Here is a 21,126-nt window from a genome sequence, read left to right on the forward strand (position 1 = left end):
ATAAACCAATATTAAAGAACCGGGCTGAATTTTTTATTTTTTTATTTTTTTTCTGGGGCTACTTTTCACAACTTACTGCCTAAATCTGCATCATTGTATAAGCTTTAATAATAATAATAATAGGCATTTATATAGCGCCATCTATCTAGAAATATTCTATTCCGAGGCGCGTTGTTATTATTACCCCGGCTTTAGCTCAAGCTGCCTCTCAGCGCTCATGCATTCAAGGAATTAATCATGCCGGGTACCCATTCACCTCACCTGGGTCGAGTGCAGCACAATGTGGATAAATTTCTTGCTGAAGGAAATTACGCCATGGCTGGGATTCGAACCCACGACCCTCTGTTTCAAAGTCAGAAGACTTATCCACTGGGCCACAACGCTCCACATAATAATGATAATTGGCATTTATATTGCGCGTTATCAATCTACGACTGTTCAAAGCGCTTCACAATTATTATTACCCGGTCACTGGATTCATAGCATTTCAAGCAGCCTGTTAGACGCACAACCACAATGACGGTTGTTTCCTACCGGCACCCAATTAGCACCTGGGTGAGAGTGGCAAAGTGTGGATTTGAAATTCTAATGAATGGGAATTTTCCAGGGCTTCTTGTATTAGTTTCCAGAGCTCTTATGAGCAATTGGGGGGCTAAATTGCCCCCTGCCCACGTACATTTTGTTTCCTGGAAAGATCTAAATAGATCATCACTGTTAAATAGACAAGGTTTTGTGAGGGCTGCTTCTCTTGGTCAATGAAATTTATTTGCATAATAGAGAGGAAAACATATACAAGGATTTGTAATGGTTTTTATTTCACTCGGAAATGTTTTGTCTTTGATGTAGGTACTCCCCTATATGCTGCTCACTTTAGACCAGGCATGTATGTAGACATCGCTGCCAAAACGTAAGTATACCTGTCTCTTTCAAACCATGTTTGTTTATGGTTGTTGAATTGAATTCTCATTGTAGGGCCAGAAGTGTTTAACATTCCTAGTTCTTCCCAATATATTTCATATTCATTTTAGCTCTCTCATTTGAAAGTATTAAAGAAAAAAAACGGACTTGATAAAAATGCATCCAGACAGTTCTGAAGGGAATATAAGATTTTATGAGCTATTTCAAGTTGATAAAGAATCATTATACTGAAGTTTGCATTAGTTTTAGATAACATCTAATAGAGTTAAACATATATTTAAGATAAATGTTCATTCTTCATATTGGTTTAGGAATTTTTTTTATCTTTACAAGATGAAATTCTTCAAACATCCTTTCAACTTCGTTTGAGGAAAATATTCTTAACATTCGCAGGCCTGATCTTTTAGTGTTCCTTGGGCAACAAAACATTCCTTATTATGTGTTATATATCAGCAAAGTGATATATAGATGATGCATATATAAAAGCAGATGATGATTGTTGTTACCAAGAAGCCTATTATATCATCTGATTGTTGAGATGTAAACAGCCAATATATTGAATTTTACCACAATTACCCCCTTTATATTTGATTGACCTTTGACCAGCATCGACAAGGGCTTCCAAGGTGTGATGAAGAGATGGGGGATGAAGGGTCAACCAGCTTCACACGGTGCTACCAAAACACATAGGAAGATGGGAGGATCAGGTGGTGGAGGGGTAAGTCATGTACCTCTATGAGTAGGATAGGGTGAGGGAGGGGTGTATGAAGGGTCAACCAGCTTCACATGGTGCTACCAAAACACATAGGAAGATGGGAGGATCAATTGGTGGAGGGGTAAGTCATGTACCTCTATGAGTAGGATAGGGGTGAGGGGGGTGTATGAAGGGTCAACTAGCTTGAGACGGTGCTACTAAATTGCAGGAAGATGGGAGGATCAGGTGGTAGAGGGGTAAGTCATGTACCTCTATGAGTAGGATAGGGGTGAGGGAGGGGTGTATGAAGGGTCAACCAGCTTCACATGGTGCTACCAAAACACATAGGAAGATGGGAGGATCAGGTGGTGGAGGGGTAAGTCATGTACCTCTATGAGTAAAATAGGGGTGAGGGGGGTGTATGAAGGGTCAACTAGCTTGAGACGGTGCTACTAAATTGCAGGAAGATGGGAGGATCAGGTGGTAGAGGGGTAAGTCATGTACCTCTATGAGTAGGATAGGGGTGAGGGAGGGGTGTATGAAGGGTCAACCAGCTTCAAATGGTGCTACTTAAACACATAGGAAGATAGGAGGATCAGGTGGTGGAGGGGTAAGTCATGTACCTCTATGAGTAGGATAGGGGGTGAGAGGATGGTATCAAGGGTCAACCAGTTTCACGCGGTGCTTCCAAAACACATAGGAAGAGGGGAGGATCAGGTGTGGAGAGTAAGTCATGTACCTCTATGAGTAAAATAGGGTGAGGGGGGTGTATGATATAAACACATTGAGTAAGGTAGGGATGATGTAGTGGTGACGGGGTGACATCTACCTATATAAATTATGTTTATGATTATGTTCATGGAAATTATTTGCCTCTTTTTGTCCCACCCATCAGATATCGATGAATAGTATATGTCAGGTTCATAGATGAAATATTGATTCTTACTTTTTGATGGCATCTTGTACATTCCTTTACATTGCTATCACCTAGTAATCAGTAGCAGACTTTATACTCTTCCTTTGTTCTTTACATTTTATGTGTGGTTGGACAATAGAAGTAATTGGCAAGTTTGTTATTTTTCTGCCCTTTTTTGAATATTTTTCAATCAATTGATTTTCTTAACTGTTCGGTTGTTTATATTTGCTGCTTTATTGTTCTATTGTTTTTATAGGATCCTGGGAGAGTTTGGCCCGGTAAGAAGATGGCTGGATTCATGGGTGATAAACTCAGATGGACTTATGCATTGAAGGTACGTAACTTTGTTTTACGGTAGATGCACACTGGGGAGATGTTTCCCAAAGTCGAACATAAGGTCATACTTCATTGCTTACACACGCATGATGTTCAATCCAAAATTTCATTGATAAGTATGTGGTCGCACACACCCTGTGCGTGTGATCTAACCACTGACGTAAATGCATCGTGTACCACTCATAACTAGGAATTTCAGTGCATCGTTTAGTCACACTAAAATCTTTGTGAAAACTCCCCCATGTCTTTTTCATCCTCAGATTTTGAGACATAAAAATTTATCTAATTTCTTTATGTCTAGCTAACAGACATGTAAAATATCAAACAATGCAAATCCGTATCAGCAATTATTTCAAGCAATGTAAAACATCCGAGTATGTGTTCAGTGACCCACTCTACAATACAGTAGCTTACAGCTTGTACAAGGTATGCTTGAATAGACTTCTTGAGTTTTATAAATATACTTTCCAAGGGCCAAGAAGGAAAATTTTTGTTGGACTAGATTTCGCACTTGAAATATTGAATATCAAGTAAGTAATCTCTTGAATTCATCCCGTTTAGGTGGTTCGGGTGAACACCAAGCATAACATCCTGTATTTGAAGGGCACCGTACACGGGCGTAACCTTGGCTTCGTCAAGATCAAAGATTCTCACGTCCGTCCCAGCTCCGAGATGCCTCCGTTCCCCACGTACTTCCCGGATGAGGAAGTAGAAGAAGACCTGTTTGATGAATCACTCCATAATTTCTCTGATCCTAGCATTGAATATGAAGTGGAAGAGGGATCGTGATGATGAGATGGAGGCTCGCATCCGATTCCATGCCTCATAGACGTTGAAAAAGACATTGCACATTGCTCGACTCAGCCATGAATATGAAATGCTGATGGGAGCTCTGTCTGGTATTTTAAGTGATCAATGTGAAAAAAAAAGTAAAATGGATTTTCTATAGTGAATCAAACATTTGGAACTACTGAATCGGTCAACTCATATGCAAGTATCAAGTGGATGCTGACTGTCTGAATGAAACGGATTGCTGGGTATGATTGTAGAACTGCAATGATCTACTTATAAACGGAATATTTAATTTGGAAAGTCTTCTCTTTTTTTACATTATCCTCTTGCAGGATAATTGTGGGAAAATAAAACCATGGAATATTAGATTATTTGTGTTTAGATATCCTTTTCCTCTCTAAAAATTGAAAGAGAATTCTCTTTTCAATTGGCTTGGCTCAACATAATCATGTGAAATCATCCTCTATAAAGATATTAGAGGGTCTAGAGATGCATACACATATGGCAATACATCTCGGCACTGTTTGGTGTCATTTCCTGGCAAATCATTTACAGACATTCATCTCTGTGTATTAAGGCAAGAGTGTTCCAAACTGCTTGCTTTATTACATGCATGAATACAACCAGGATGTATGTCTTCTAGCCCCGTGTTTATTAATTTCTCCCTTTTTTTTGGGGGGGGTTGGGCTGTTAGTTGATTCCAAGTTTGGTGTTGGGTGCTGGTGTAAAGAACAAACTTTAGCAAGGACACTGAACTAAACACAAGGTTGGTGCTACAATAAACACTACTAGTTGTATTTTCAATGATGCAATTAAAGTCATTTTCTATACTCAATTTCTTTTTTGTATATATACACGTAGAGCTCAGTTCAGCAGCCTATTAACATCTTTTTATCCCCAACACCCATCATCATACTTGAGACCACCAATGAATGTGATATGAGCAAATTGTTTTCTATGAAGACTGACACCAATTTTAGAATGAGTGATTGATGTGAATAAAGACATTTAACAACAATTTATTTCTGAAATATATTTTTTTATTGTTTTTATATTACCATTACAGTATCTTAATGATATTTCATGCCATGCTTAGCTAATTGATTGCCAGAACAATTTGTAATAGAAAAGACACTTCAAACAGTTCTTACACACTCGTAACCACAAATGAGTACAATTTTTTTTTTCAATTTTTCAAACAGTATGAAACATTTTTGTTGGCTGTTTACACATAATAGTTCATTTTTATACTTAAAATTTTTACCTGAATTAAAATTATTTGGAGAGAGTATTTTGAAAATACAGATTAAATATGCATGCTTGTAACTCTGAAAATTTCTTTTCAATCAGAAATAAAATAAAAATGAGTTTGGGAGTTAAACATGAATTTATTCATTTATGATATACAATGAATGAGCTGATGTCTATTTTCAAATAGAATGCAAAGAAGTGGGAATATTGATGATTACATACAAACAATTGTAAGATCTAAGTAATTTCTTACTGTTTTACTATGGTATTCTATTCAATTGATTTGATGGAATTTTAATTATACTATATTCATTCAACTGTCATTAAAAGAAACTAGAATATTCCATTTTGTCATAAAATACTCAAACATTGGTAAAGTATATCAAAACAGAAAGAATCTGAATTTTGCACATTCTACTAATTCTTGATAATTTTACTTCACACTCCTTTAAAAAGTGCCAATTTTACTTCACACTCCTTTAAAAAGTGCCATTTCTTGATAATTTTGTTTGCGTACAGGATCCAACCGAATTGTGTTTTCCTCATAAGATGCATGGATAGTGCAAGGATGATTTTTAAAAAATAATTTTACTACCTACTCCTTCTTGAAAGGATGTTTTTGTGTAATAAAAATAATGAAAAAACCCCAGATCAAATCATCCATAAGTTTTAAGTTCTGGGCAAGGATAAAATGGGAATTGTCCACTATCAATTTGGATTCTGTATGCACAATATTCCAAATAAACATCCTGAAAGGGGTGAAAACTATCTAATGGGTAAAACCTTGTGAAAATATCACAAACATTAAATACAAAATCACAATGATGTTTCACTCTTAATTCCAGTCTCACTATATGATATCTGTAGTAAAATACATACTGTATTGCAATACATAATTTTCATTCAATAAAAAATAGAAAACAATATTCTTACCTGATTTTTTTAACATCAACATTAAAATGCACTAGAAATCCTCTCTATAGTATATATTTTAAAATATATAGTATTGCAAATACATCAATGCCTTTAGTAATTCATTTTTTGATAGAAAACTGCCACTCGGTCCACTACATATTCAAATATACAATTATACTAAAGCGAACACTAAAACATGTTCAAGTATTCAGTATACTAATACACATGGCAAGCTATTGCACAAATTTGTTCTGTTTTCATATCTCCTTTGGCACTTACTAAGTCATACTGAACAATGTGGGAATGCCACAAAAAAGCTTAAAATTCCATTCAACTTCAAATTTCCAGATTGAATCCAGGGAATAATTTTCCCGGTGCTGCATTGCAATTTGCTCTACATTTATAAAAAAAAATAGTAGTTAAGAGTTTTTCTCCTGTGATTACAAATGCTATTAATCAAACTATTCCCTGGAATCTTCAATTTCTGATTGCTTATCATACCACTGGTACATACATGTAGTAGTCAATGAAATAAGCTCATGCTTATTTTTGTATCTCTTTTAGTTCTAGTCTTGTGCAGCGAAACCCTTACTGACTCATTCATTACATCCAAGGAACATGCTAGTTCTTTATTCAATAATAATAATGATGATAATATAGGATTTATAAAGGGCATGTATCCACCTTGCTAGGTACTCACGGCGCTCCTATATTACCCCGGGTAAACTAGTCCAGGGATTCTGGTGCGCACAGCTTTTTGAGAAATACTTCCTGCCGGTACCCATTTACCTCACCTGGGTTGAGTGCAGCACAATGCAGGTAAATTTCTTGCTGAAGGAAAACATGCCATGGCTTGGAATCGGACCCACGTCCTTAAAGATTGAAAGACAAAAGTCTTAACCACTGTACCACAATGCCCCCATGCATTCAGACTCTTTCTACATGTTCCTTTAGTTTACGTCATCTTTCTCTTACAAACTCAATCACAGATCATCCATGATGTATGGTGTGGTTGAGTCTTCCAAAGTCCACCTTCCCTAAGGTAAACTTCATCCAAGTCAGGGACCGCGTACAAAAAAACGTAAAATGACCATATGATTGTGATTTTTTGCATGGTCAGCCCCCACTTTGAAAACCGTTCCGCGGCCCCTGCAAGTTGTACAGATTTCTGTGGTTCCAAGAAAGAGATTCAACCCCGGGAATAATTTTCCTAGTATCATATATCAAATTCGCTTCACATTTTAAAGACTGCTACACAAAGAGTCTCCAGTGTAGCAAATTTTTGGCATAAGAGTGTACAGAACGTAGCTTTTCTCTCTTGACCAAAAATGCTTATCAGTTGTGGTAATCAAAATTACTCCCTGCAACATTTTTTGCAGATTCTACTTTATTTCAATGAGTTCTGGCTCATTCACCAATTCTTTGCGTACACGGTACAGACATGTCCATTATTTAAAGTATTTCAATGAGTTAAGGCCATTCATCAATGTCTTTGCATCCATGGTAGACAAATGTCCATTATTCAAGGTATTTCGATGAGTTCAGGCTCCCCATCTCTGTAAGTCTTCGTTGTCCCTGTTTTGTGCCTCAACTCTCTCACCAACTCATTGATTCTCTGGTATGTCGCAGTCTGCAAAAGAAAAGTAAAAGATAATGAATTTTACACATAAGAAGTAATTTGAGACTAAAACAGACTGATATCAATAATTGGCTACATACTCGGGTATGAAAAAGAACAGAACTTAGAAACTCAAGCTGATCATAGCCCATATGAACAAGCATTAAACCCAGCTGGTATGACTTGAATATTTCTCCAAAGATCTTATAACAAAGCTAGTAATGTCTATTTCCAATACACGAAAAATTTATTGTTGAAATAATTCCATCATTCATGATGGCATAAAACAGCATATGTGTGTCGTATTTTGTTTGCTCAGGGGGTAAAAGCTTTCTGAGAAAAATCACAAATTCCCAACAATTAAAGAACTCAATGAATGGGAGATTTATTAATATTTATAATAATAATAATGATGTAACTGATTTGCAAAATCCAACCCCAAAATTTCCCTCCCATTTGATATAATCTCACAAAATTGCCTATGTGAGATCCCATTTTCAATTGACATTTTTTTTAGCACATTTGGCACAAGTCATGTATCACCAAAGGTGGATTCCCTTTAGAGTATATAGAGTACCACAAGTCCCATACCTGAAAACTGTGATCACTTGATAACATACTATTGTCATGATTACTCCAACAGACTTACCTTTGCATTGAGAACAAGGAAGATGTCGGTTATCTTCACTATCTTGCCATGTCTCTTGTTAGCATGAAAGTATCTCTTCCCGTTGATGATCCCATCAGTGTCTCCCGCTGATCAAACAAAACCAAGGGGGAAAGAATTTTAGTTAGGGCTAAGAGGACAAAAAGTTGCTTTGTAGGCAATTAATCCAGAATTCACAAACCTGGTTTATGCCACCACCCAGGTTTTATAGCATGAACACACTGACTGATCAAATTACGTATTTTCTTGGGGTACACAAATGGGGAAAGTGGTTCTATTTGTAATCAGTCATAAATTAATATTCATTTAAGTGTGGTTTAAAAACCAAACAACCAAAAGATATTGTTTAAAACTGATCTTTGGTTTTAAACTCTTGTGAATTGGGGCCTTTATCTTGGTATATTAGTGGCATTCTCACCATCAACAGATGATCAATTCTAGTTCACAAGTGATTCACTGAAATGTTGCCAATTGATGGCAGGGACTCATTGAATAAAAAATATTGATGAGTGTGTCTTGCAATTTATTGTAACTTCCAAAGAAACCTTGATTTTGATTGGTTGTAGAGCAGTGTTGCTATCAGTGGCGGACCGTGACCCGGAGGAGACAAAGCATTGGGGGGGGGGCACAGCATTGTTCACAAACAATGCAGTGCCCCCCCCAATGCTTTGTCTACTCCGGGTCACGGTCTGCTACCGGTTGCTATGGTAGTAAATATCAAATGGAATGCAACTGGGCCCGCAGGCTTTGATGTTAATCTCACTTAAGATTATTAATGTAATTTATATTGCAAAATATTGTTTGTAAAAAAGACAAAGAAATGGGTTAATCAATATTTATATACCACATAAGTTCTAAAAGAAGGTACTATTTTTTTTAATAGGAGAAAAGTTGACTCACTTGGTTCGTCCAGCCTCAGTCCCACATATATATGATGGTCGATATGATCTTTGTCTATCTTGCCAACAAACTTCACAATCCCTGTCATAAAATCACTTGGTTTCATTGCTGCAGAGAAATTAAGAATATGTAAAAAGGAAATACCTATTTATAGGCCTATATACATTTGAAATGAATTGAGAGAATAATAGTTGCATAGCTTAATTCATAATTCCCCAGACCTGTTCTTCCAATGTTATGAAAATTTTGTCAAAATACTTCGGCTTTGTATATCAATTCCTTAACATACCCTGGAGATGGGTAAGTGATTTCAGTGCCTCCAACTCCTCTTATCAAGGAATTGATAAAGCCCTCAACCTCAACTATTTAATTCCTATTTGGCAGCAGATGAATTTTGAACAATGACAAGCCACATGCCTAAGCTGGATCTAAACTGGGATGAATATATTGTTAAAATAGTTGAGATTTTTTGTGACTCTATACATAAACACATGTGATTGAGTAAATAACGGGAGCATAGCATATATAAAAAATTCCCCAGAGCTGTCCTTACATAAAGGATAGACCTCATAATAAGAAAAAGGTTACTCACATATGATCTTTGAAGCATTCTTCTTGACCCTGACTCGATCTCCAACATGTACAAACTGAGCCACCATGAAATCATCTTCATAGAGACGTGTTCCTGTGGGCAGTGCAGACTTATCCCTCCTCTGTATCCTAGCAACGCACGACTTGGGTCGTACACGCTGGTGTGACCTCGGAGAGCCCGACCTCTTGTCTTGTGGGGAGTAAACTCCGTTGGGTTCATAGAGGTCATACACTGTTGGCATGTCATCATGGTTACCATCGTTCTCTAGGAAACGGAGGAAGCTTTTCTTGGACGTATCGATGGCTTTCGTTGGCGACTTTCTCTTCGGATAGAAGGAGTACTCCTCGCCTTCATCAGAGATGTCTTCTGGTGAGGCGCCTTGTCTTGGCGCCGACTGAATAGAAAATAAGATAACACCAAACAAACAGATTAGGAATATATTGTTTGTAAATTATGGGTTTTTTACACTTAAAGGAAAGTATCTGTATTAATAGCATTTTCTATATTTCTTCATTTTTGTCTCACCTGCGAAGCAAAGTGAGACTATAGGCGCCGCTTTTCCGACGGCGGCGGCGACGGCGGCGGCGGCGTCAACATCAAATCTTAACCTGAGGTTAAGTTTTTGAAATGATGTCATAACTTAGAAAGTATATGGACCTAGTTCATAAAACTTGGCCATAAGGTTAATCAAGTATTACTGAACATCCTATTAGAGTTTCATGTCACATGACCAAGGTCAAAGGTCATTTAGGGTCAATGAACTTAGACCATGTTGGAGGAATCAACATCGAAATCTTAACCTGAGGTTAAGTTTTTGAAATGTCATCATAACTTAGAAAATATATGGACCTAGTTCATGAAACTTGGACATAAGGTTAATCAAGTATCACTGAACATCCTGCATGAGTTTCACGTCACATGACCAAGGTCAAAGGTCATTTAGGGTCAATGAACTTTGGCCGAATTGGGGATATCTGTTGAATTCCCATCATAACTTTGAAAGTTTATGGATCTGATTAATGAAACTTGGACATAATAGTAATCAAGCATCACTGAACATTTTGTGCAAGTTTCAGGTCTCATGATTAAGGTCAAAGGTCATTTAGGGTCAATGAACTTTGGCCGAATCGGGGGTATCTGTTGAATTACCATCATAACTTTGAAAGTTTATTGGTCTAGTTCATTGAACTTGGACATTAGAGTAATCAAGTATCACTGAACATCCTGTGCTCATTTCAGGTCACATGACCAAGGTCAAAGGTCAATGAACTTTGGCCGAATTGGGTGTATCTGTTGAATTACCATCATAACTTTGAATGTTTATGGATCTGATTCATGAAACTTGTACATAAGAGTAATCAAGTATCACTGAACATCCTGTGCGAGTTTCAGGTCACATGATCAAGGTCAAAGGTCATGTAAGGTCAATGAACTTTGGCCATGTTGGGGTTTTTCGTTGAATAACCACCATCATATCTCTGTAAGTTTATTGGTCTAGTTCATAAAAAGTGGTCTAGTTCATTAAACTTGGACATAAGAGTAACCATGTATCACTGAACATCTTGTGCGAGTTAGAGCAGTATTCATAGTCAGCACTGCTGCCATATTGAACCGCGTGATGCAGGTGAGACGGCCAGAGGCATTCCACTTGTTATGAATATTCTCTCCCAGTAATGTGTAAATGTTGGAGTTTAAGGGTTCCTATATGTTTGTCTACCTGTCTGTCTCTGCTTTTCTGTATTTCTTCCTTTAGCCTCCCCACTCCACTCCCATTCTCTCTCTTCAAAGTCACTTCCCGTCACCTTTCACTCTTGTCATGCTATTTCTCTTCACATTTCAAGTCTCTCCATGGCTCAAACTCCCCCCCCCTCTTTCCATGTCCCACCCACCCCTGCCCCTAGATTTCCTGTCTCCCTCCCTTCCACATTCTCTCCATTCCCTCCTTCCTAGGGCCTGTTGCATAAAACATTTTACCTGAGAAAACTCTGGTAAAAACTGAAAACTAAGGTTAGTCTCATATCTGCCATTGACTTTAATACAGGGCAAAAACTCTGGTAAAAACAACCTGAGTTTTCTCAGGTAAAAAGTTTTATGCAACGGGCCCCTGCTCTCTCTCCCCTCCATCTCTGTTTCTCAATGGGTGATTTCAAGTTCAGTGTTGACCTTTTGGTGTTGGTGTTGGGTCATTTTCTACACGATTATAACACCAAACATAAAATGAAGATTGTCCCGAGAAGTCACTCACTGGTTGTTGAGATGTCAATAATGTGATCTGGATCAGTTTTACAAACTCTGGAGCTAGGGGAAGCAATCCAAATTTCAACACCCAGGCCAACACCGGACTTGAAATCACCCAATCTCTCCCTCAGCTTTATCCCCATCTCTTCTTCCCCCTCTCTCTCTCTCCCTCCATACCTCATCTCCTTTATGTCATTCCACCAATCATACCCCTGTCTAACTTACCTTATGATGTCCATTCGTCTGCATTCCTTGTGTCTTCTTCGGGTTCTGGTAGAGTGGACATGATGGATCACTACATGTCCGTAATGTACTAAAAACAAAACATGATATAAGAAGAAATTAATCATCGCTTTCTAATAAGAATTTATTATAGAATGGATGAGAAAATCCCCGCAATCTGATTGGTTGAGAGCTATGCAAGAATATTTACTGGGCTGCACGAACGATATCCCGATAATCAAAACGATATCCACTGTAAACAAGCTATCGCCCGAAAAGGTCATTGTGATGTCATCGCGCATGTACTGTTACGCTTGTTTACGTCAAAATTTTGAATTTTCGATCAAGGCAGAATGAATCAAATAAAGGATGCAAAATGATCTGTAAGTACAAATCTGGTACCGTAATTGTCATTCGGATTAAAACTGCCCGCATACTTGTTAGTTGAGAAGTCCAGACATACGATCTAATGTTAGATCTACTGCCCTGTGAACAGCCAAATTCTCCACTGCACTGCAGGCCCAGGCAGCTGCAAGCGCTGGCCCCCGGCGCGGCCCGGGCATACACACACAGCTATTGGAGGTCGGAGGCTGCCTCAAGATCTTGTCAATGCAAAGCTGTATTTGGCATTTTGGGTATAATAATGCCTTTGTGCCAACATATTATGCAGTTAAGCCCATATTTATGTTGTCCAGGGTTATCAAAGTGTCTGCACTACATTTTGGAATTTTCATGCATCCGGTAAATAAATCATGCGTCCGGTAAAAAAAATCATGCGTCCGGTAAATTTTTTCATGCGTCCGGTAAATTCAATTTACCGGACGCATGAAATTATCATGCATCCGGTAAATCATTAATTTTTGTATTTTATTCAATAAATTTTTTCCATTCTATAAAACAGATGATGCATGGGTTTCTTTCGTGGGTCAGTGGAACTGTGTGCACGCGGTAACTTTGGCATTATGGTCTAAACCCACTCGGCTGCGCCTCGTGGGTTAAACCATGCCAAAGTTACCTTGTGCACACAGTTCCTACTGACCCACTCTAACCCATGCATCATTTGTATATTAATAATGAATAAAATAATACTTTAATAATCATTTGAATTTTGTAACAGAATTGATACATGGAAACGTTAATAAACCATGTAATTTTAAGCAGTAGTATACTAGGTGTTTCCTTTATTTTCTCTTTTCAAAAATTTACTTGCATTCTTTTAAAATTTGTATTCTATATTTTGTATTTAAATGAATTTTATATGAATTGCATTCTCCTAATATTGAATTTTCCGAATGATTACAGTCCAATTGCTTTAATAATGTTCATTTCATTATCATTACCATTTGACATTTGGATGAAAAGAAGGAAAAATCAATCAATAATATTATCATCACTTACACAATAAGCACAGCCATGGACCATAACCATTTGAGAAATTGATATTGATTTTGGTATTGACTTTGACATTGATCAGTGATAGTGAGTTTGTCATACATTCAATTGGTTATCTAGTAATTACTTGGCAAAATGGCAATTCTATAAAGTAATCCACCCATTCCCCCACCCCTCCACTTTAATACACTTAATGAACTGCTCAAGACATGGTAATTTGAAAGCATAGCATCTTTTAATATGAAGCAAATAGCAGAGACAAAATGATTTCAGGAAGTCCCTCATAAAGGGGTTCTGTTGTACACAATTTATAGAATCAACCAAACGTGAAACAACTATTTTTCCTGAATCTCATTGCATACTAGTACGTCAAAAACCCTGGACAAAGCTGGCAATCTACTAAGGAAATGGTTTACTTACTAGTTTAGCGATTCCATTGACTTTCTATTCCCCGTTGCATTAGCAATCTGTTGAGCTTGTTTTATGACCAGACGATCCTTTCCATCTAATAGCTTCTTTAATGTGTCAACCTCACATTTAGCATGTTCCATCTCCGTTTCCACGGCAACCAGACGATCTATTTCATCCTCGAGATTCTAGAAGAGAAGTGAAAGTGCCTTGTCTTATAATCAGAGGTTAATTTAAGTGTAGCCAAGGGCAGACACAGAACTACGGTTTGCAAATTTCCTTAACCATTTACGATTAGATTCTTAACTTTTGCTACTATGAAAACTATTAATTATGATCTTGTAAAAAACTAAACAAATAATAATAATATTCCGCATTTATGTAGCGCTTAACACATCGGAACGACATCTCTAAGTGCTTTAAAGATATATTATTACCCTGGTCATCGGATCCTTGCATGCCCGCATACAATGTATGCACCTTCTCCACTCCCTGGGGAGCGTTCCAACAAGAGTTCAAGACTCAATTGCATACTACACAGGCTTTTGCATCATACCGGGTACCCATTTAACACCTGGGTGCAGAGTGGCAAATTGTGGACTGATGCCTTGCCAAAGAATGCTAAATTCACTGTTTCTTTTACTTTTATTCAATCTTCAAAACCTTTTCTTTTACCATACTTTTGTCAAAATTGTGAAAAAAATTATTACCATCATGTGATTACATATATCTGTAAGGTGCTTAGAAACACTGTTATATCATAACAATTTTGTATGAAATCAGAATCCTATAATCACTATTATTACAGCATACCTTGATAGTTTGCTTGTTATCTCTCAAGATGTATCTAGCATGTGTGAGTTGAGTCTTTTTCTCATCCAAGACACTCTGTACGGCCGCCACTCTCTCATCTGTTTCAGAAAGATCTTTCTTCAATAAAGGAATAACCTTCATCTCCTGAAACATAATATTAAAATATCACATTTCATATTCATCAAACACTCTTAATATTTGATATCAAATTGATGAACATTACTCTTCACTTCTTTTTACCAGGGGGGGTGTTTCATAAAGCTGTTCATAAGATACAAATGACTTCAAGAATGACTGGTGATCCTTTCTTGTGGTCTATTCATTGGCGATGATTACACGCGTACGAAAGGTTCTTAAAGTCGCTCTTAAATCATGAACAGTTTTATGAAACAGCCCCCAGAAAGAAAGAAATCCCTGTCAAAAATTTAAAAATCTAAATTCACTATGAATTGATTCATCTGTGATATAAGACAGGAAAATGTAGCATTGTTTTTTAATTAACCTTTTAACAACTAATGTTATTTTCAGAATTTAAACATCAGTGAAGATTTTTTCAAGATAAAGGGATAAAGTTTACTTCTTCCATCTGTTGATTTCTCTTGATTTCAACCCTGAGTTGATGGTGAAGATCGGCCACCTTAGCTTCTAACATCTCAACATTCTCCTTTGTCTCGCCCAACATCTTGTTGGTTTCATCAAGCTTGCTCTTCAACTGACGGAGATCAAAGTCTTTCTCTCTGACGGTAGACCTGGATTGATGAACAAAAGATCATGGTAGTCATATCCTAAAGATCGAACTCCCGACACATAACTACGATTCCTATTTTGATCTTATGTGATGAAATGCAATATTATAATATGCACTATTTATATAGTGCTTCATACAAATGCTTCAACCCATGCAGCCTTAGCATGGCTCTCCCGATCAGGCACTCGAGCATTCAAAGAATTTCTTCCTTCCAGATGGATAGTGGCAAATGTAGATAAATGCTTCCACTTCGAATCACCTTGTGATTGACACATTCACGTCAATCACTTAAAACTCTCATAAATTCAAGGTATTTATTTCAGTTTGTAAAACAAATAGAAATGTATACCATCATCTTGGGCTAAGCAAAACGTTAAAAAGTGAAAAATTAATGGTTTAATACAAACATTTCAATTCAAATAGTAAAGGAGTACATAAGTGATGTAAGGGGGTGAGGCAGTGGAATGGAATACTTCTTGTGGAAATGCTATGTCAGGCAATGGACTTACTGTGTTACTTTGAGCATATCTCGCACCGATTCTAGATTCTGTTCAGCTTTGTCTCCTTCAGCAGCTAGAAATCAGACAGAAATAAAAAGAGAAATGTCATAACTTAATGACATCGCAGATATCATGAAGATGATAAGCATTTGATCAAATGATGGGATGTTTTCAAAACGCGGTAAGTTACATAATATATGCTCTTATATGCTTAAAAAGAATGCCATCTGATTTGCTGAGAGCAAACTTTTGATAAAATTTAATTCTTTTTCTGATATTTTTCAATGAAATATGATCAGATTCATTCTGTTTTGAACAAGTTTTAACCCTAGGGGCAACAAATATTACATGTTTATTTCCTTGAGACTCCACACTCCAAGAAAAATCAGAAACATAGGGCCTAATAATGAAAATATAACCTATTAAAGATAAATGCCAGTTGTGGTAACAATCTCAAAATGGCTTTTCACAGAATCCCATATAATGACCACCCAAGTATCTGTTTGTATGAATAAAAAATATATGCCAAATGATTAATTCTGGAAGAAATTGCTAAGAAATAAGCAAAATAAACGCGGATTTGGGCACTTCCTTCGGGTCTTTATTCCAGCAATAATAATATACACTGTCCCACGTGTGCCTATATTTGTTGGCGATCTTCAGTGTGATTGTTTTTCAGCTTAGATTTGATGATTTCACAAAGTTCAGTTTATGAAACTGTACCAGATCTAGATCCACGATGATACAGTAATACTTAACCTTGGTTTTACAGACTTTCTCACGAAATCAGTGTTTTACTGCAACTACTTTCATTTAGCTTTAATGACAATAACTTTCATGGCTTTAAACCATATAATGATTGCTTGTTTAGGACCTCATAGCCGAGTTTTTTTTTTCTTACAGAATGATTTATGCATCAAAATTGATTTCGGGAAAAAGTTCTTACCTCTGGATTCTAATCCTTTCATCTTGGTGTTGAGTTTCTCTATTTCTCTTTCTAGATGCTCAATCTGCTTTCCTCTCATTTCATTCTGTCAACATCAAACATCAATATTATCAATAAATCATTAAACTCACTTAAAAGTTTAAAACATCCCTGTATATACATTTCACCTACACAATAGTTTTTGGTATCAATTTGAATGCTCAGATTAGTCTCAAAAGGACCGTTTGCACCGTCCCGAGTTTTCAAATTAGCTTGCTTTTTCTGATCCGGCAAATTATTCCGATCTGAACAATCTCGTGATTATTTACAATGGAGATGCAATTATCATGCTAGTTCGCAGGATTAATCTCGAGATTGTAATCCCAACTCAACTTGGGATTATTCGCAAAATAGCGCGCTATTTTACGAATTATCACGCTAATTTGTAGATGCAGACGCACTCTGGATTATTTATTCATGGTGTCAGACCATAATGCATCGATGCCTCGCTCAAGAAGGAATCGTTCTTCTTGCGATGGTGGAGACGGGGTTTCATGAATCTCAAGATTAATCGCGAAGAGGGCCGATCAGGCTAAAATCAAGAATGAGCAAACTCGGGATGGTGCAGCACCGCCTAGAGTAGAAAGCTATTTGGATTATTTAAAATAGTATTACAATTCATTGATACTGTCTTCATCTACTGATTTAATCTATTCTACCTATTGGATCGAACTTTCTAACTTCTACACAGGCTCATTGAATGAGATGGCTGATTCACATAGTCATATGGTAAACATGAAGTATGTTTTAACAGCAACAACTCTGCAAATCTACAATGAGGACAAATAATCATGTTAATATGCCTCATTGGAAAAAAAGTGAATGTTACAGCCACAAACCTACAATGCACAGAAAGTAGTCCATTGAAACTGTCCGTTTAAGCTTACATCAATTAAACAACTTAACTACCCCCCCCAAAAAAAAAAATTACTCCCATCTTTTGCCAAATACAATAACTTTTTATGAAACATTTTTAAGTGAAATAATTTCTATCTCAACCAGATTAAAGGGTGTATTTCATACCTCTGTTTTAGTCTTCTCCAAGGTTTTAGTAGTTTTTTCCAGAGCACTAGCATTGCTGCTGTTTTCTCTAGATACAGTACTCAGCTTCTTCTCAAGATCCTGATAGGTAAAGAAGGAAAAGAAACATGATGCTGATTTTCCTTGCTGCGAACATTAAGCTCAATATTGTGATATTTTCAACATAATAGGTTGGCAAATTAGGCACTTTTGTTTCCCATCAAAGCCATGAGTCTTGTCTTAGCCTTTTGGAGACTGAGCTACCCTGCGTATTTGCATGCTGGAGTCTATGGAAAACATATTTTATAGCAAAATCATTATGTCTCCAACAGGATAATAAGTCCTTAAGAAGTTACAGTTTTCTCCAAGTTTAAAGAAAATCAGATGAACTGCCTGTTTCAGATCTGGGCCCTGTCTTACAAAGAGTTACAATTGATCCAATCAATTGCAACTCTATGGAAATCCATCAGTGTCAAAGTTTCTTCTACAGGAAATTTGTAAAATGTCCTTTGTAAACAAAGGAGAACACATCAAATTGTCAAGATATCAATGAATTTATGGATATACATTCATACACGTATCTAGGAATTTTTTTGAACAAACATGCATTTTATTTGTTGACGTTGATGGCCATCCATAGTTGCGATTGATCAGATCAATCTCAACTCTTTGTAAGACGGGTCCCTGATATCACTATGGAATCAATTCAACTTCACTTCAATGGATCACTTCCACATACATAGTCACACTTTTCCATTGTAACTATTTAACTCAATGATTATAAAAGTTTACTGTAATCTAGGATTAATCTATGAATAAAGTTAAGGTCATTTGAATCAGGAAATAAATTGTCTCAAAAGTTTGGGAAAGTTTATTCATAATTCACATAAAAGCTCATATTTGCTGTACCAAACGTTAGATAACTTGATGCAATTCTACCAAGAGTCACAAATGGTATGGCACACATATGGTAAGACCCAACCATTTCAACTATTCTCACAGTAAGATTTTAGGAAACTTGAAGAGCAATCTGTCACGGTACACTGTTAGAAAATTTATCCTTAAAATAAAAAAAGTTCCTGCAGCAGAGTCTCGAGAACACCTGTAATTACCAGATTGCGTAATCTTACAGAAAATTGGTATGGAACCTTACAAATTTCCTCTAATAAAACACCATTTTCCCCCTTTTAAACAGACCTGTTCTGTTAAATTGCAGAAAATTTCCTGCTTTATGAATTTACAGAATGATTCTGTCATTGCTTTTTGCAAAATCTTCTTTCTTTTTTCTGTAAAATCAGGGTATTTTTAACAGTGTACAATATTTGTCTGCGATATCTTTTCTAAATATAAAGAGAATATGAACGCTCACAAAATCATTTTCCATCCTTCCACACAACTGGAATATCACTATAATAATCGATTCTTTTTGAGTTCGAAGATATGAAAAGAGAGTTCAAAATATTTACCTGTCTACGTTTTCGTTCTTTCTCTAGTTCACTCCTCGTAGAAGCTAGATCTTCTGCTGATTTTGTCAACAGTTCCATCTCAAGTTCTCTGTTTATATACAACAAACATCATTTAAGTACAAAAATATACATTTCAACATAGTATTCCAACATTACTTTAAGGATGCATATTTTTCATGTGCAATACAAAGATATATGTCAATTCAAGAATTTTTTTTACATGTACATCATGTGGGAAAGACAAAAGAAATATGAAACATTGCACGTACGAAAGTCTCCCCAAAACAAAATAAAGGTATATGAAATTCTTGCCAATCACTTGACTTTTTTCTCACAGGGTCCAACTCGAACAGTACTAAGTAACAAATATCATAACAAAATTATAAACAAGTGAAGGTGCTCAAGCATTTATGTAATCAACATATTACTGATGTGGAAATGAGTGGTGGAATTTGTTCCACTAATCACACCTTAGTATTCTTTTATAAATCTTGTGTTGTGTCAAAACTGAAATTAAAGGACGAGTCCACCCCAACCAAGAGTGAATTTGAATAAAAAGAGAAAAATCCAACAAGCACTGAAAATTTCATCAAAATCAGATGGAAAAAAGAATGTTATATGACAATTTCATGTTTCGCTTAATTTTCACAAAATAGTTATATTCACATCCTGGTCGGTATGCAAATGAAGAAACTGATATCACACACTCACTATTTCTTTTGTATTTTATTATATGAAATAGGAAATGTTTTAATTTTCTCCTCATTGTCCTGTGAAACAAAGTTTTATTTTGCCATGAACATGTGGAATTACCATTGTTTAACATTTTATGTTTCAATCAAGTTGGTCTTTATTTTCAAATCTGTAAAGATTGAAATATTTTATGATTCAAACAATAAAAAACAAAAGAATTAGTGAGTGAGGGACATATCGATTCTCTCATTTGCATGTGACTAAATTGTGCATATAACTACCGGTATTTTATGAAAAATAAGCAAAAAACTATAAAATGTCATAATTTTCTTATTTTACATTTGATTTGATGAAATTTTCAGCATTATGCTTCTCTGATTTTTCTCTATTGATTCAAATTAACATTTTCTGAGGTGGCCTTGACCTTTAACAAATGCTTTAAAGAACTTACCTATCTACCAGTCTGTGTTGCTGTTCTGTAATGTACTTCTTGGGTGGGACACGCGATGATTCTCCTGTTCTCTTATTGAACCAGAATGATCCTACGTTACCAGTGTAAAGGTGGCACCATTCATGCTGTGGACATAAAATAGTATGGCGATAGGTCAGGAAATTATCAAAATTGAGTTAATTCACTGCAATGTTCATGTTTTTTTTACTTTTTATTTATTTATTTGGCTTTTAGTTTTTATCCACATTTTCAATTGCAAGTTATGGGATCTGTTGCAGAAAGAATTGCGTTTAAACGCAAGTCAAAAAATCAATCGCAAGTCCCAAATATACGCTGTTGATTGGTTGAAAATCAAAAAATCAAGTAACGCATGATTGTCAGGGTTCAGATTGATTGCAACTTTTTCTGCAACGGGCCCATGATTAATCAAATGAGTATATTCTTCATAACATTTTGATATATGAATAACAATTTACAATTTAATTTTTGAAAAATAAATAATTTCAATTAATCCAGTGTCACAATATGACTTAATTGTTAAAATAAAAACAACATATGCACCAATATATTCAAGATGATAAAATACCTCAT

The 21,126-nt window shown here is 36.2% G+C and overlaps 2 protein-coding genes across 7 annotated transcripts in view; one reads left to right on the forward strand and one right to left on the reverse strand.

The window, feature by feature from the left end:
* The window catches only part of LOC121408312 (39S ribosomal protein L3, mitochondrial-like), a 37,940-nt gene extending 33,266 nt beyond the window's left edge, over positions 1-4,674 (forward strand). For all 4 annotated transcript variants that reach the window (XM_041599734.1, XM_041599732.1, XM_041599733.1 and 1 more), the window contains 4 exons: positions 847-907; positions 1,525-1,636; positions 2,785-2,862; positions 3,426-4,674. In XM_041599734.1, coding sequence (XP_041455668.1) covers positions 847-907; positions 1,525-1,636; positions 2,785-2,862; positions 3,426-3,653 — 479 coding nt within the window. In that variant the 3' untranslated portion in view covers positions 3,654-4,674. The remainder of the gene's footprint in view (positions 1-846; positions 908-1,524; positions 1,637-2,784; positions 2,863-3,425) is intronic.
* A 1,937-nt stretch (positions 4,675-6,611) lies between these two features.
* Positions 6,612-21,126, reverse strand: part of LOC121408310 — a 32,758-nt gene continuing 18,243 nt past the window's right edge. For all 3 annotated transcript variants that reach the window (XM_041599726.1, XM_041599728.1, XM_041599727.1), the window contains 13 exons: positions 20,536-20,660; positions 19,392-19,479; positions 17,929-18,027; positions 16,867-16,951; positions 15,930-15,993; positions 15,250-15,421; positions 14,673-14,816; positions 13,872-14,047; positions 12,063-12,150; positions 9,600-9,993; positions 9,008-9,115; positions 8,090-8,196; positions 6,612-7,452 (listed from right to left, as the gene is read on the reverse strand). In XM_041599726.1, coding sequence (XP_041455660.1) covers positions 7,345-7,452; positions 8,090-8,196; positions 9,008-9,115; positions 9,600-9,993; positions 12,063-12,150; positions 13,872-14,047; positions 14,673-14,816; positions 15,250-15,421; positions 15,930-15,993; positions 16,867-16,951; positions 17,929-18,027; positions 19,392-19,479; positions 20,536-20,660 — 1,758 coding nt within the window. In that variant the 3' untranslated portion in view covers positions 6,612-7,344. The remainder of the gene's footprint in view (positions 7,453-8,089; positions 8,197-9,007; positions 9,116-9,599; positions 9,994-12,062; positions 12,151-13,871; positions 14,048-14,672; positions 14,817-15,249; positions 15,422-15,929; positions 15,994-16,866; positions 16,952-17,928; positions 18,028-19,391; positions 19,480-20,535; positions 20,661-21,126) is intronic.

This window comes from Lytechinus variegatus, chromosome 2 (genome assembly GCF_018143015.1).
Source record: "Lytechinus variegatus isolate NC3 chromosome 2, Lvar_3.0, whole genome shotgun sequence".
NCBI classification, from domain to species: domain Eukaryota; kingdom Metazoa; phylum Echinodermata; class Echinoidea; order Temnopleuroida; family Toxopneustidae; genus Lytechinus; species Lytechinus variegatus.